The 16,947-nt window shown below is 35.4% G+C and overlaps 1 protein-coding gene and 1 pseudogene across 1 annotated transcript; one reads left to right on the forward strand and one right to left on the reverse strand.

The window, feature by feature from the left end:
• The first annotated feature begins 241 nt into the window (after positions 1-241).
• Positions 242-7,183, forward strand: LOC143555324 (pleiotropic drug resistance protein 2-like; annotated as a pseudogene).
• Positions 7,184-9,639: 2,456 nt separating this feature from the next.
• LOC143555308 (2-dehydro-3-deoxyphosphooctonate aldolase 1-like) lies at positions 9,640-13,049 on the reverse strand. Its single transcript, XM_077044880.1, has 14 exons — positions 12,981-13,049; positions 11,840-11,937; positions 11,593-11,689; positions 11,441-11,506; positions 11,300-11,359; positions 11,105-11,179; positions 10,955-11,039; positions 10,783-10,841; positions 10,650-10,694; positions 10,478-10,576; positions 10,353-10,400; positions 10,218-10,265; positions 10,008-10,107; positions 9,640-9,858 (listed from the first exon to the last, which is right to left on the reverse strand). Exons 1-13 carry the CDS (start codon positions 13,014-13,016, stop codon positions 10,051-10,053), a joined length of 873 nt encoding a protein of 290 aa, XP_076900995.1. The 5' UTR covers positions 13,017-13,049; the 3' UTR covers positions 9,640-9,858; positions 10,008-10,050.
• Between the last annotated feature and the right edge of the window lie 3,898 nt (positions 13,050-16,947).

Genomic DNA, 16,947 nt, shown 5'->3' on the forward strand with positions numbered 1-16,947 from the left:
ATTCCAAATAAATGAATGTGCTTTAAATGGACTGTATTTATTACACTTATATCTTTCACGCAAGACTCACAATACCCTAGACGCACAGTACTATTGACGTACGATCACTTGCTTCAAGATCCTCAGGTTTTTTATTACTTGAATGATTAGTCATATGATACATATTATTACATATATATATATAGTTGTCTGTATATTTGATCATCGAACGTTATTTGATTTCTGGATATATATAGTTGAAATGGAGGCCGGAGATGATCCGATGAGGAGTTTGTCATCAGCTAGTATTGAAGAGGAGATCAGGAGGGAGGATGATGAACAAGAACTTAAATGGGCGGCATTTGAAAAGCTTCCTACATATGATTGGTTGAAGAAAGGCATGTTGAACCAGATTCTCGACAACGGACAAATCGTTCACAAAGAAATCGACGTCACCAGTCTTAGTCCTCCAGATAAAAGGCAGCTACTCCGATAACGTGCTTAAGGTTATAGAACAAGATAATGAGAAGTTTCTTATTAGAGTCAGAGAAAGAACTGCTAGGTGATCATCTATTTATATATATATGGATTGATATTGCTTTATATTTATTTGCTAATATTATACGTGCACATAGAGTCGGGATTGAGATTCCAAAGATCGAAGTACGCTACAAGAATTTGTCAATGGAAGGTGATGTTCATGTTGGCTCAAGGGCTCTTCCTACTTTGCTAAATTTTACCCTAAACACTTTAGAGGTTTGATCGATAATTCTAGAGTGCTTTATATATTTCATAGTATAGAGGACACTTTATAATTAAGCATTTTTCTACCGATTTAATTAGGGACTTGCTCGATTTATCCGGCTTGTTCCATCTAAAATGAGGGCTATCAAGATTTTGCATGATGCTTGTGGGATTGTGAGGCCATCAAGGTATATATGATTTGTGTCATTTTCACTTATAATTAAGATCATATATCATGTGTTAGTTTTCACAATTGGGTGAACTAAAAACCTATAGCAGTTGGAAATGGCCAACTTCCACCTAGCTTGAATGCATACTACTTGATCAGTCATTTTATTCAAGGTTTTTAGCATAGTTATCAAATGCATTAGACGCACTTAAATTAAGGCGCATGGGCCTTTCCGAGGGCCTAAACGCTAGGTGCAAAAAAAACGTGGGCCTTGAAATGAAAAGCACACTTAAATAAAAAAAATTCGAAAAAAATGCATCTTCTAATAATTATAATTAAAAACATGAGAATCGGTCACTGAGTTCAACGTTTTCCATTCAAGAGGTGCTTAACACTGTCAGTTTATGCATATTACCAGTTTTAACTCTTTGGTCTAGTTTATTATAGACATCATTATCATTTGCCACAACAGCTTACAACTCAATATATCAGATTCAGACTTTTAGCTGCTAAGTAATAAGAACTTCATGGAACTAGCTAGCTGAAATTATTATTATATAATTGACCAAAACATAATATGATTAAAATATGTTACTTCAATTCACACAACATTAAAACAAATAACTCAAGTTAGTTCATAACTAAAATTAAAAAAACATTAAAACAAGGCATATTCATCAAGTTAAAGAAGTAACAGCATAATTGTAAACAGCATTTCAAAAAAACCAATGCATATACAGTGTTCTTGCTTGGTGATATGCATAACCAATTGTCAGTCTTTATAAAGAGAGAGATTGGAGTTAATTATGTTATCTGATGAATTTTAGGTAAATGGGTTAAATGATGTTAATCAAAGAAAATCAGATAAAATCAAGCTATAAAAAATCAAGAAGATAATGAAGCGCCGATATTTCTCTGAAAAAACGCCTTGCCGCCAAGCTTTTAATAACTATGGTTTTTAGCACATAATGGGACCTAGGAACACCATCAGCCGGTTCAACACTTGTGTATGGACCGGCTGACGGTTAAACTGGTAGCCCGTTTAATTAGCAGGCCAGACTGGATTTATTTTTAACTTTTCTTTTTTAGGCTAACACTACTTCTTGGGCCGCCTGGTTCCGGGAAGACTACACTGTTGAAAGCGCTTGGTGGAATACTAGATTCAGATCTAAAGGTGTCTGGTGAAGTTACTTATTGTGGTCATGATATGTCAGAGTTCATTCCTCAAAGAACAGCTGCTTACATCAGCCAACATGATGTCCACTATGGTGAGATGACTGTTAGAGAGACCTTTGACTTTTCTGGTCGGTGCCTAGGTGTAGGAGCCAGGTATGAGCTCCTTGCAGAACTTGCACGACGTGAGAAACTCGCAGGGATTAAACCGGACCCTGAAATTAATGCTTTCATGAAAGCCACAGCAGTCGCTGGACAAGAATCTAGTTTGGTTACAGACTACGTTCTTAAGGTTTGTTTATCAGTGCCTGCCTTGGTTTTTTATTTAAGTTTTTTTTAACTTTCTAAAGTTAATAATTGGATGGATGCAAATGTAAACATGCAGATTCTTGGGTTAGATATCTGTGCGGATACCCTGGTGGGTGACGAAATGACAAGAGGAATATCCGGTGGACAGAAAAGGCGTCTTACTACTGGTATTGTTTGTGTTCATGTAACGTGTCAAAATAGGTTCGGTTATAAATAATTCTTTTCTTTTATGCAACATCAGGCGAATTGCTAGTTGGGTCTGCAAAAGTGTTCTTCATGGATGAAATTTCAACTGGTTTGGACAGTTCAACTACTTTCCAAATTGTCAAATACATGAAACAAGGCGCTCATATCATGGATTTAACAATGATCGTATCACTTCTTCAACCCACACCCGAAACATTCGAGCTATTTGACGATATCATACTCCTCTCTGAGGGTCAAATTGTCTACCAGGGCCCACGTGAAGATATTCTCGCCTTCTTCGAGAGTGCAGGGTTCAAATGCCCCGAGAGAAAAGGAGTTGCTGACTTTCTGCAAGAAGTCACTTCAAAGAAAGATCAGCAACAGTACTGGTTCAATAATAACGAACCATACCGTTACATCTCGGTCTCTGAATTCGGTCAACTATTCACGCAGTTTCATGTTGGTCAACGCCTGTTTAACGATCTTTCTGTTCCATATGAAAAAACTAATGTTCATCCTGCTGCATTAGTCAATGAAAAGTATGGTATATCACATTTAGAGCTGCTCAAAGCAAACATAGCCCGCGAGTGGTTATTGATGAAACGGAACAGTTTCTTATACATATTCAAGACCATGAAGATAACTATTATGTCGGTTATAACTTTCACAGTTTTCTTTCGAACTGAAATGAAAGTTGGCCGAATTGAAGATGGTGGAACGTATTTCGGTGCTTTATTTTTCAGTCTCGTCAATATGATGTTTAACGGGACCGCTGAACTTGGACTCACGGTTAAGACTTTGCCGGTGTTTTTCAGACACAGAGATTCTTATTTTTACCCTGCATGGGCTTTTGCAATTCCCATGTGCATCATGAAGATTCCGATATCGATCATGGAGTCATTGATATGGATAATCTTAACCTACTATACGATTGGATTTGCTCCTTCTGCCAGTAGGCAAGTACTTTATACTTAACTAAGGATGTTATATGGGTGTTCATGTTCATGGGTTGATAGGTCGATCCTAAAACAAACCGAACATGGCAAACCCGAAATTCGTGTCTCACACATTAAACCGAACCCGACACTGCTTTTCGCGTACAACCAAATAACAGGCATAAAATACCCAATTAGTTTGTTATGACACAAAAGATATATTTCAAAAACAAAGCGAGTTAAACATGCCAACCCGCCAAGTCAACACAAAAATGAAGTGCATAGCTAAACGTGTTCGCCGGCTCAACCGAAACTGACCCAAATCTGTTTAGACGCGTACCGGCGAAATTCGTCATGGGTTGGCTCTTAACATGTGCCTTTATTTCTAAAATCTTATCAGGTTGTTCAAGCAACTTTTGGCATATACCGGCGTACATCAGATGGCTTTGTCTCTTTTTCGTTTAATCGCTGCACTTGGAAGAACACAGGTTGTAGCAAGTGTTCTTGGTTCGTTTATGTTGCTACTAGTTTTTATACTAGGTGGATTTATAGTTGCTAAAGGTTTGTAATCTTTATAATAACTCTCTGTAGCAAGTATATGTAAATTTGATTGAGCTTGTTTGTAACATATCTTGTTTCTTGCAGATGCCATTAAGCCATGGATGATATGGGTTATTACATATCTCCCATGATGTATGCACAAACGCCATCGCGATCAATGAGTTTTTAGATGATAGATGGAGTACGGTAAGCTCAAATAATCCTCATTACTCACAAATTCCATGTTTTAGCTTATCTCAAGTTAAGTTTTATTTTATTTTTTCCTTGCAGCCAAACCCTGATACACGGATCAATGAACCGACTGTAGGAAAGGTTCTTTTAAAGTCTAGGGGAATGTTCACATCCGAGTATATGTTTTGGGTTTGTGTTGCTGCGCTTTTCGGGTTTTCACTTTTGTTTAATCTTCTATTTGTGTTAGCTCTGACATACCTAAATCGTAAGATTTTGAAGTCTTAAAAACTTTTTGTGTTATTTTTATAATCTGCTGCACAGTAGTATCTTAGTTACTGTTTTGATCCAAACCCCAGCTTTCAAAGATTCCAAGTCGGTTGTTCCGACAGAAGATGAACAAAATCAGAAGCACACACAAACAGAAACAGAAATGACAAGACCTAAAAGCAAAAAGAAAGGAATGGTACTTCCATTTCAACCATTATCACTAGCATTTGATCATGTCAATTACTATGTAGATATGCCAGCTGTGAGTCCCAATTCTACCGATATTAGGACCTTAATTTCCTTGAATAATCTTGTGAGAATATAATAAAAGAATTTCAAATTGTTAACAGAAACTGACAGCGCAAGGAGTTGAAGATATTCGTTTACAACTGCTGCAAGATGTCAGTGGTGCCTTCAGGCCAGGTGTCCTTACAGCACTGGTTGGTGTAAGTGGCGCTGGAAAGACCACACTAATGGACGTTTTAGCCGGAAGAAAGACTGGTGGGTACATTGATGGAAATGTCAGTATTTCGGGTTATCCTAAAAATCAAGAGACTTTTGCATGTGTAAGCGGATACTGTGAACAAAATGATATTCATTCTCCGCATGTCACTGTGTATGAGTCGCTTGTGTACTCTGCATGGTTGCGTCTTTCTTCAGACATAACCTCAGAAGCACGAAATGTAAGAATTTCAGTTTCTAGCAAATTTGGTTTTTATTTCATTTTTAATGGGACAAATGGCCCCTACTTGTCCATCTTGCTACCTCTAACTAGGTACTATATTCTGGTTTAGATGTTTGTGGAGGAAGTCATGGATTTGGTTGAATTGAGCCCGTTAAGGAATGCATTGGTGGGCCTTCCAGGAGTACATGGGCTCTCGACGGAACAAAGAAAAAGACTCACAATAGCAGTAGAACTTGTCGCCAATCCGTCAATTATCTTCATGGACGAGCCCACATCAGGACTTGATGCAAGAGCTGCTGCTATTGTCATGCGTGCAGTCAGAAACACGGTAGATACAGGTCAGACCGTTGTTTGCACAATTCACCAACCAAATATCAAGATTTTTGAAGCTTTTGATGAGGTAAGGTATCTTAAAACCAAGTTTTAAATTCCCACTCGTTAAACTTACTATTTACATTCATGCAGTTACTGTTGATGAAGAGAGGTGGAAAGATCACATACACTGGACCTTTAGGAGACCGTTCTCACATGCTTATACAATATTTTCAAGTGAGTCATTACTCATTACTATATCCTATTAGTGCTCCCATTAAAACAATATAAAAGGCTAACATGAATAAATATGAAATTTTTCAGTCTATTCCAGGGGTTAAAAGAATAGAAGAAGGCCAAAATCCGGCCACGTGGATGCTTGATGCTACTTCTTCAGCAGTCGAAGCTCAACTCGGTGTTGATTTTGCAGAGATCTATGCCAACTCGGATCTACATGGGTATGCTTCCTTAAGGTTCATTTTCTTTTTTAATTTAGATTTTGTTAAGACCCTTGGTTATGTGTTCTTCGTAACAGGAGGAACGAAGAGCTCATTAACGAGCTAAGTGCACCATCACAAGGGTCCCGGGATCTTTACTTCCCGACAAAGTACTCTCAATCATTGTGGACACAGTTCTTAGCTTGCTTATGGAAGCAACATTGGTTATACTGGAGGAATCCGCAGTATAATCTTGCAAGGTTCTTCATGACAGCGGTGGTTGGCATTCTATTTGGAGTGATATTTTGGGATAAAGGCCAAAAAGTGTAAGAACCTCGCTAACAACACCGCGTTCGTCTTTGGATTGTAGTTCTTAAAAGCTTTTGTTTTAACAGGGATCTGCAACAAGATGTAATGAATCTGATGGGAGCCATGTATGCTGGTGTTATGCTTCTTGGTGGAATAAGTACATCAGCTGTGCAGACTGTGGTGTCTGTAGAAAGAACGGTTTTCTACCAAGAGAAAGCAGCTGGCATGTATTCTCCAGTACCGTATGCATTCGCACAGGTATGATAAAACTCTTAAAACTATTTTTTTTAAAGAAAAAGGGAGTTAGAAGGAAAATAAGAGCGAATCATTATGTTGCGTGCAGGTGGCGATTGAGGTGGCTTATGTCGCCATTCAAACGTTCATTTACAGTCTTTTAGTTTATTCGATGATTGGGTTCCACTGGTCCGGTGCCAGTTTCTTCTGGTTCTACTTCTTCGTATACACGTGCTTTCTCTATTTCACATCATACTGTATGATGCTGGTAGCTCTCACGCCAAACTACCAGATTGCAGCTATTTCGATGTCGTTCTTCCTTGGATTCTGGAACTTGTTTTCCGGTTTCATGATCCCTAGAACGGCACAACACACTTAACAACGTATAATTACCGACTCTTGAATGAAGTACAATATATAACAATACTGTTTGAAACCTGCAGCAAATCCCAATCTGGTGGAGCTGGTATTATTGGGGTTCACCAGTAGCATGGACTGTATACGGCCTCATAGCCTCGCAGCTAGGACAAAATGAGAGACTGGTGGAGATTCCAGGCCAGAGTTCGGTGACAGTGAAGAAGTTTATCAAAGATTTTTTAGCCTTTGAGTATGATTTTCTGCCTTATGTTGCCTTGGCCCATGTTGGTTGGTGCTCCTTTTCGGCGTCGTCTTTGTCTGTGGTATCAAGTTTTTCAACTTCCAGCGAAGATAGAAATTAACACTTCAAATGCATTTGGAGAATGAATTTCATAAACGTATATTCTATCATTTGATGTATGCGCAAATTTAATATGTGTTTTCTGTGACATATCAAACTTATATATATGCATGGTCATATCTATATACATTTAGATCTTAATGGATATTCTGACTTGAGTATCTAGGGTCCGGCCTTGGCTCTTTTTACGGGCTATCTTGATGTTGACAAATACAGAACATGCTTAGAATCATGAGATGAAACGCACGTGCGGTCATCAAGAATATTGTCAACTTGGGTAACCTCGGATCTTGCATTGTTACCATGGCATTAAGCTTAATGTGGAGATTTTTGGTAGAAACAATAGTAATATAAGATAGTAACTTATTGAAAAATTCAGTTTTTGAAAATCAACTAAAAATAATAACTAGAGTTGAGCACTTGGATTTGCAGAATGGGCCAAGTTGAGTTAGGCTATTGCTATTGCTATTGCATAGCATGCTTGTTATGAGGTAAAGTGGCTGCAAAGCCAACGGTGCCACTTCATGCTGGGGTGTTCAAAGAATCGAGTTTTGAATATTAGATTTTTGATTTGTTGAGTCTGGATTCGAATTCCGTTCTTATGGTAGCCGTATAGTATCTGCATATATGATAGAAACCAGAAAAGGAACTAAAAATAAAAAATAAAAGTCGTAAGGTGTACACTTGTTCGGTTCGTTGCGATGACGACTCCTTTACATGAAAACGTAACCATGAAAAAGTTATGCACATGATTTAAAATGTTTTTATAATAAAATAGAAATTAAATAAAAACATTATTATTTAAGAAATCTAAAATAAGCTAAAAAGGGGATCGGGACGACAAGAGGCAGTAATAATACTGTTTTTGTAATCATAATTAACGCATTGCAAAAATTGTTTGATGGTTGACCTAAATTAACTCTTATTGTTTGAACATGCATAAAAATGGCCATTTTGAAAAGGTATCGATTTGGTTCGGGTCAAAACGGGCCATTTTAAAAAGATATTGGTTAGGTTTGGGTCAAAACGCGCCATTTTAAAAAGGTACCGGTTTAGATCGGGTCAAAATTAGTCATTTTGAAAAGGTATCGATTTGGTATGGCTCAAAGCGAGCCATTTTAAAAAGGTATTGGTTTGGGGTCAAAGCATGCCATTTTAGAAAGGTATCCGTTTGATTCGGTTAAAACAGGCCATTTTAAAAAGTGTCAGATTTGGTTCGGGTCAAAACATGTCATTTTAAATAGGGATGAGCGTTTTCAGTACTGGTACCAGTATCGTACCGGTACTGAATTCGGTACCCCTTTGGTACCGTCGGTACCGAATCGGTATCAAGTTTTGAGTTTTCGGTATCGGTACGGTACCGGTATTTCCCGCATTTTGCACGAAATACCAGTACCGTACCGGCATTGATACCGAACCGAACATTTCGATACTGGTATCAAATATTTCTAAATTTCGGGATCGGTACCGGTATCATCCCGAGCTTATCCCTAATTTTAAAAGGTATCAATTTGGTTCGGGTCAAAAAGAGGCATTTTAAAAAGGTATCAACCTGGTTCCGGCCAAAACGAACCATTTTAAAAAGGTATCGATTTGGTTCGAGTCAAAACGGGCCATTTTATATAGACATACCGATAGTGTATTTACTTAATAATATAATTATATTCTATATTGTAATACAACAATGCATACACACACCACGCTATGTTATTTCTCTTGAGAAAATAATTTGTTGGAACAATTTGTTTTCCGGAGTTTGATGACTTCATGCTATGTAAGTATTTAGTCTTGAACTTGTTCTCAAAAAGTGGTTTTTTTTTCTTCTTCTAGCTTGCTTTAGTGTTCATGTGAGAGGATAAGAATAATTTGATTCTTTGGCTTTATCAATGGCTGACAGGATGATGTATATTAACAGGCTGTGACTCCTTGCTTTGAGACCTAACATGTCATATTTGATAAATATTTGGTAATTGTAGTTTGATATTTGGCTGTATTTTGCTCCAAGGGTATGTTTAGAAATTTAAAATCGTCATCACGTCACAAATTGTCGTCGCCGTAGCATCAATTCTAATAATTATTAATACATATTAAAAACATTAATGAAACATGGGCCTAATAGAAGATTACTTGTGATTTATGAACTAAGTTGATGATAATCATACCCCACCATCACCCAAGAACACCGCTATCGTAGAGTTTAGATGAGGAGGTGGTTCGATTCAGTTTCTGTAGTCACTGGATCGGATTACCAGAAGTTAGCAAGGGCGGATATAAAATAGAACTTCGACCCTACTACCACCGATTTCTAGTGATGTGATAAGTTGTAGCGAACTTTATAACTGGTACCGTAATCAACTAACATGAACTATTAGTGTCATTAAGTCAGAAGTTCAATAAAAAGCTGCTTTGTAGCCCATATTTAACAAAACCAATGTAAGATGTAATTCATACGATAATATATGAATGTGTTAATATTCAAACTCTTTTAACATCTTTTAAGATAAACCACCCCAAAAAAGAAAGGAAACAAATCATAAATTAATATTTGGATATTGATACACACCATGAATCCGACAATAATGTTTCTCAAATCATACATTCTAAGACATCAACTAACAGACTACGATGCTGTGGTCTTTCACACGTTTAGGCACATCCCAAGATCTTGCCTGAAAACAATTGCCATGTAAGCTATGTGTAAATCATAGTAAAATAACCCATAACATGTTTATCAAACATTTAGACTTATGCAATGGCAGCATACAAACTTAATAATAAACATCTTATGTGCAAAAACTGAGATTTTCAAGTCATGTACCCTTTTGCTTGATCAAGCATGGAAAACCAGCCTACAAGAGGTTTTACTCACAAAATGGAGTGAGATCGATTTTGTATTGCTTTTTCCCCTTAGTAACCCTCTTTAGATATAAGAACCAAAAAAAAAGTTAAAATGATGCACTGATAATTGTACAACTAATGTCTGTACCAACAGGTGTAAGCTTTGAAAAACATATCCATAAGAACTTACAGCAATTGCCATTAGCTCTTCTAGCAGCTCCTCAAAATGGCGTAGAGGCTGTTTTCAAGAGCATTATATCCAAGTTAAACAATGTTGAATAAAATAATATTAGTATTTTCAAAGTCATGAAAGTATGAAACTTACCCATTGTGTTGGGCCATCAACTGGAGCATTTAACGGATCATCATGCACCTGATTACATATATAAGCTTTTATAAGCAAAAATGCTAAAGATGTCCAATAAACTGTATTTCTTTTTTATTGCATACCTCCAAGAAAAGCCCGTCCACTCCAACAGCAACTGCTGTCCTTGCAATACAAGGTATTAATTCCCGAAGGCCCCCACTTGCAACACCACCACCTTCCAGCTGTTTAAAAAAATTAGCTAGGAGAAATATAAAGAAGATATATCGCGGATGTAATATATGTATGCATCTGCACCTTTTTCCCAGCAGGTTGCTGTAATGCATGTGTGACATCCGCTACCTGCATTGTAGAAATAGAAGTTAATATGTATGAAAATATTATAGTACTTAAGCCGATGATGATAATATATTATTGTTATTGTACTTACAACAGGGCAATTAGCTTCTCGCATCCACTCGAAGTTGCGTGGATCAACAATTAAATCATCTGCAACACAGACAATAAATAATACATTAAAAATGCAGAAGGAATAAAAACATTTAAAAATCAAATCCACTATCAACTGTCGATCAGAAATTTTAAAAACATTATAAGCTTACTGTATCCAAACATGGTCCCTCTCTCACAAACCATAACGTTTTGATTTCCAGCCAATCTAACTTTTTCTGCAGAGTTGGTCATGACCTGCAAAGTCAACAGATCAGAAAGACATCCATGACCAATGAAGTCAACTGAAAGTGATGACTTACAGAGGGAGCACAGAACTGGCCTTTCTTTATATTTACAATTTTCCCAGTCTTGGCAGCTGCAACTAAAAGATCAGTCTACAAAAAGAAATGTTAGATAAAATGCGTTGATCTCTAGAAGAAACAAGAACAGTGAGAAAAGCCTAAAATTTAGACTAGATGAGATTTCTTGATGATAATAAGTTGGGTCAATCTCACCTGTCGGCACAGAAAAGCTGGAATTTGAATTATATCTGCAACCCTACCGACTGCTTCACACTGATAAAATGAAATAGCTATATCAAGTTATGCATCTTCTTATAATTGCAAATAATCCCTTCTCCAGATCAATATGATTACCTGGTCAGATTCATGTACATCGGTCACTATGGGCAAGTCGTATGCTGTTTTCACCTTTTCAAGGATCTGCAATTGATCAACAAGAAAACTTAATACAGTTTAACAAGGCATATGTTTATTTCACCATAAAAAATTTAGCAAAATTAAACTACCTTTAAACCCTCGGCTAATCCAGGCCCCCGAAAGGATTTTGATGAAGTTCTGTTAGCTTTGTCAAAGCTAGACTTGAAAACTAATGGCAGTCCGAGTCTGCAAAAAGCCAAGCAAGAGATGCATTATATGCAGAACAAAACTTGAGAGAAATAATTAAAGTATGCAACGACTACATCTAGATGCGCAGCAGTTCATTTAAAAAGGAAAAGTACATGCATATGCTTATTTAGAGATAAATGAACATACTTTGAAGTGACAGCCTTAATTTGTTTCGCCATATGCAAAATATGTTCCTCAGATTCAATCACATTGGGACCGGCCAACACAAAGAAAGGCTGTGCATCCTGTTACAAGTTTGACAGCAGGAGATAAATAAGTTGTCTACTTAAATATAAAACATTATGGTAACTAATGTGAAACTTATTTTCAAGGTCACAGCGAGAAAAGTATAGACTATAGAGTAACAATGTTCAATAACTTACCAAAATACTCTAGCATATATTCATTAAGCATAAGGCTGTAAACGAACCGAACCGAACCGAACCGGGCAAGACCTTGTTTGTGTTCATCCATTAACTTTTTGTCGGACAAATGGATGGTTTATGAACGCTTTACCGAACGAAATTTCATGTCAGTGTTTGTTCGTTAAAGAATTGAGCTTGTTCGTGTTCGTTCATTAATTTTGTAAACGGACACTAACACAAACGAACATGACCAGGCACTAAAGGACACTAACAAATACAAATAAGCATAAACGAACACAAACAAACATTTATTAATTTGAGAATAATAACCACTAAATCAACCCAAAAATTGGGAAATACACCACATACTACCCAAAAAAAATCTTAACACAGTAAACATTAACATATTTTACCAAAACAGTAATAGTAAAAAGCGAATAAATAAAAATAGTAATAGTAAAATCCTAAGAAATGAACATATATACGCAAACAAACGTAACCAAATGAACGTAAATGAACGAATGAAAAAGAGCATGAACGAGCGAAAGAACCTAAACGAACACATTACTGAACGTTCGCAAACACAATTGAACGAACTTGGGCTATGCTCATGTTCGTTTGTTAAGCTTACCAGACGAAATTCTTTGTTCATGTTCGTCATTAATTAAACGAACAGAAATAATTAAACGGGTTCATGAACATCTAAGCATAACTTTGCAAGGCCTAGTTTTTATACTTACCAATGATGACATAAATTTTTGTACTTTACTAACTGAGTGTAGACCACAACAGTACACTTCCCTAGGGTTTGATCTCTAATTATTATTATATAACTTGCAGAATATATACAACAGACAGATAAGAACAATGCATATAAAGATAAATAATTCCCTAAATTAAGAGTTATACAACAGAATGCATACCTTAAGCTGGTTGAATAGTGCAGTTGATGAGTTCATATTTGAACTAAATCTGAAAATCAAAAAGGAAATAATAATCACTGATGACATGAGAAAGTAAATCGGAGATGTGAAGAAGATCAGACTGCAATGCCACAATATGATTACCTACCGGGTCGAAGAACAAAGATCGGCGGTGATCGGTGAAACTACAGTCTCTAGTGCTCCTTCCTGTCGGTGGACTATGGCCGGGTTCGAATTGTATTTGCACGGATCTATAGCATTTGCATCTTTCTCGGATGGATGAGAATATTGTGACGCGCTATGCTTTAAGGGGTGTTTTTTTTTAATAAGTTATTAAGTTACAAACGTGTAACTTATTAACTTCTCTCTCTTTGTAATCTCAAACTACTTATTTCTTTTTAAAAGGTTAATAAACTATAAGTTGATAAAAATAAACAATCCCAATTCTCAAACACCTCGGTTATTACTATTTTTATATATATATTAGTTTGCAGCTTTGTTATAAGATCAAAAGAAAATAAAATAAACATTTATACAAGTTAACTATATAAAACATACAATTGTGTTGATCTTAAATAAAACAAATCCCTACTCGAAAATATGTCAACAGAACCGTAATGAGGATAGATTGAGCAATAACTAAATCTTGGAATCGTGATACCACTATCAGATTAAATTAATCATTTCATGGTAGCCATTTGATTGTTGCGAGTGATCATAATGTATCAAACATGTATTGATGTTCACCTAATTTCCATTTCCTTTGTTCGCCAACAGGATCCGAAAACGGATATTTCATTTAATCGGTTTGTTTTAAAAAAAATTCAAACTCACCGCTAGCTGAAGGGTTTATTTAGTCATCAGCCCAAGATTCTAATCCCAAGTTTAATAGGCCCAAAAATGTTTGTTAATTAATTAAAACACCATTAAATAGAACAGCCCTAAGGATTAGATGCTAAAGGGTTATGTTAAAATAAAAACTCACTTGAGTTGTGAAAACTCTAAAAACTCATTCTCAACCACATGTTTTTAATTAAAGTTTAAATCTCGTGGTTCACAATTAAAGTTAATAAAAAATGTAAACATAAATATAATTTTTTCTCTCTCTTGAAAACATATATAAAAATTAGTAAAAAAATATTAAAAAATAGCAAAACAAATTTTTTTTTATTTTTCGATGTTTTGTATTAAATGTAACAACATATATTACATGTGCAAAAAAAAAAAAAAAAAAAAAAAACCGATGTTACATAGAGTTTTCACGGATTTTTACAAACTCAAGTGGGTTTTCATTTTATACTTTCCCAGATGCTAAATGCTTAAACCAATATAACGCTCAACAGTTAAATGCTTAAATCAAAAACACAAAATATTATTGAAATTGAACGAGCCTACGCTCCAACATCTCCTAACTCAAGATCAGATTGTCGGAGTTAGAAATCAAGTATCAGGTACAATTTAATCCTTGATCTTTTAGATTTTGACATAAATGGAATGAAACTTTTTGAGATGTTACAAGGTGGGTTGGAGTGGTGGGGTCAACGATGGTTGTCGGTAATTTACCAAATTGAGAAGCAAATTGGTAATTTGACTGACTGAGGGATACAAAGTATATTGAAAATTTAAGGGTCATGGGTTTAAGGGGTCAAATATTCATAATATAGTTGCATTAATTTCTCCATTTCACACAGGAACACAAAAGTACTTTATTCTTTATGCTAGAAATTTAAAATGGGTCTATTTTTATAAGATTATAAATTTATCACACGCCATAGTGTATTGATTTGGGTTGAAACTTGAAACTATATGTACATTATGTTAAATCATCTTAATGCCTCTATTGGTTTTGAAATGTTTATATGGCATATAACTTCAAAAGACATTTGGGATGCCATTGATGATTAATACGTCTCAATATTATCAAATTGGGCTATGATCTTAGAAGACATCCTTCCATAATCTTAAGATAGAAAACCAAATCACAAGCTTCTTATAAAAAAATATGAGCAGTTCCGGTAAGATTTATAGTATGAATACCTTTATATTTTGTAGATATAAGGCGTCATTTCAGGATTCCATTACCTAGTACCATGGCCCAAATGAACTATCACCCCCATATATCATCTCTTCTATATTGATGTCCCAACATCTTCTTATCATTTCTCCCCATACTGCCTCCCCCCTTTATATTTTGTAGATATCTTCTTATCCATTACCTGTAATCTAAGTGAAGAATTACACTGAAATAAATAATTGTTCCAATCTTCTACCATAGATTGGTGTAGATACAAAACGCATACTATACGTAAGGCTTCATTTATTTACGATAAATAATAAAGAAAAAGGTCACTCCATGTATAAGACATGTGGTAGAAATAACGTCAATGTGACTTGTTGAGTCGATGCTTGAAACGAGTTGTATAATTTGAACTTGACAAATGAAAGTTGATTACTTGTAAAATAGACGAAACACGATCAATTCCAATTCAAGTTTGATTACTTGGTTGTGAAAACTCCCGAAAATCATGTTTACTCCGCCACACAAACATAACGTAAAATGTCTCAATGATTAATCTTAGCCTAACTACAATAAAGTAGGGTAGAGTCGGTATAGAAATCCCATGTTCTAAAATTAATGTACCATGTGTGAGAATATCCCACAATCTATCAAAGTTCCTTAATGTCACAACAACTACTACAGTTGCATATAGCTATGCATAACTTATTTTTTTTTCAAATGTGGGAGACCACATTGTCACACGTATGACTAGGGGTGCAAACAAGTCGAGCTGCTCATGAGCTACTCGAGATCGGCTCGTTAAAAAGCTCGATCGAGCCAAGCTTAATCGAGCCGAGCTTAATCGAGCCTAAGCCTGAGCTCGAGCTTAAAAGTAAGCTCGTTTAATAATTGAGCCCAAGCCCGAGCTTCACTTATCGAGCTCGAGCCGGCTCTCGAGCTTAAACGAGCCTGTCATTTATATAATTTTTTAAACTATATATATTTAATAATAATTAATATATATATATATATATATATAGGGTTAGGTTATAATAAAAACCCACTTGAGTTGTGAAAACTCTAGAAACCCATTCTCAAGCACATGTTTTTTAATTAAAGATTAAATCTTGTGGTCCACAATTAAAGTTAATAAAAAATGTAAAAGTTTATTTACATTTCTCTCTCCTGAAAACATATATAAAAAATACTAAAAAAATGTAAAAAAAAATTGCAAAACATTTTTTTTATGCTTTCGATGTTTTGTATTAAATGTAACAACATATATTACATGTAACAAAAAAAAACCATGTTACATAGGGTTTTCACGGGTTTTCTCAACTCAAGTGGGTTTTCAAACTATACTTATCCTATATATAGATAATGTTATGAAAAATAAATAAAATAATTAAATAATATATTTTTTATACATAAAATTATAATAGAAAAAAATAGATAAAAATAATTATAATCATATAAAAAATAATTGATAAATAGTAAATGAGCCGAGCTCGAGCTTGAGAATCTACTCATGAGCCGAGCTCGAGCTTTGAAAATAGTGCTCGAAATGAGCCGAGCTCGAGCTCTGCGTAAGTTAAACGAGCCGAGCTCGAGCCTAGTGATCGAGCTTGGGCTCGGCTCGTTTGCACCCCTACGTACGACAAATATATTATTTGTTTTGCTTAATACATTATGTACTAACACCTTCACACTTCTGATAAGATGAAGATTACTACAAATATAGTAAACATTGTAGCGACCTCAAAGTATCAAATAACCCGTCCTTATCAAGGTACATTTTGATCTAGCTTATAAAATCATATTTATAACTAAATTTAATCATGTATTTTCAACAATAATGGTTTAGTTAAAATCAGATATATTTTATATAACACTATTATAATCTGGTACAAAATAGAATTTGATAGCACAATTATGTAATAAAATTCACGACAAGAACATCAAATGCAA

This window comes from Bidens hawaiensis, unplaced genomic scaffold (genome assembly GCF_021521415.1).
Source record: "Bidens hawaiensis isolate Kalapana, Puna unplaced genomic scaffold, B.hawaiensis_p1.1 tig00018044_1, whole genome shotgun sequence".
Lineage (NCBI taxonomy): Eukaryota > Viridiplantae > Streptophyta > Magnoliopsida > Asterales > Asteraceae > Bidens > Bidens hawaiensis.

Bases quoted from the DNA above. Each gene is read 5' to 3' on its own strand.
- LOC143555308 (XM_077044880.1), bottom strand. From the start codon at position 13,016: ATGAACTCATCAACTGCACTATTCAACCAGCTTAAG. The intron at 11,180-11,299 runs GTGAGATTGACC...TTCTTTTTGTAG, and splicing joins CAGCTTTTCTGTGCCGACAG to ACTGATCTTTTAGTTGCAGC. The intron at 10,108-10,217 runs GTAAGTTCTTAT...TTATATCTAAAG, and splicing joins AAGAGCTAATGGCAATTGCT to AGGGTTACTAAGGGGAAAAA.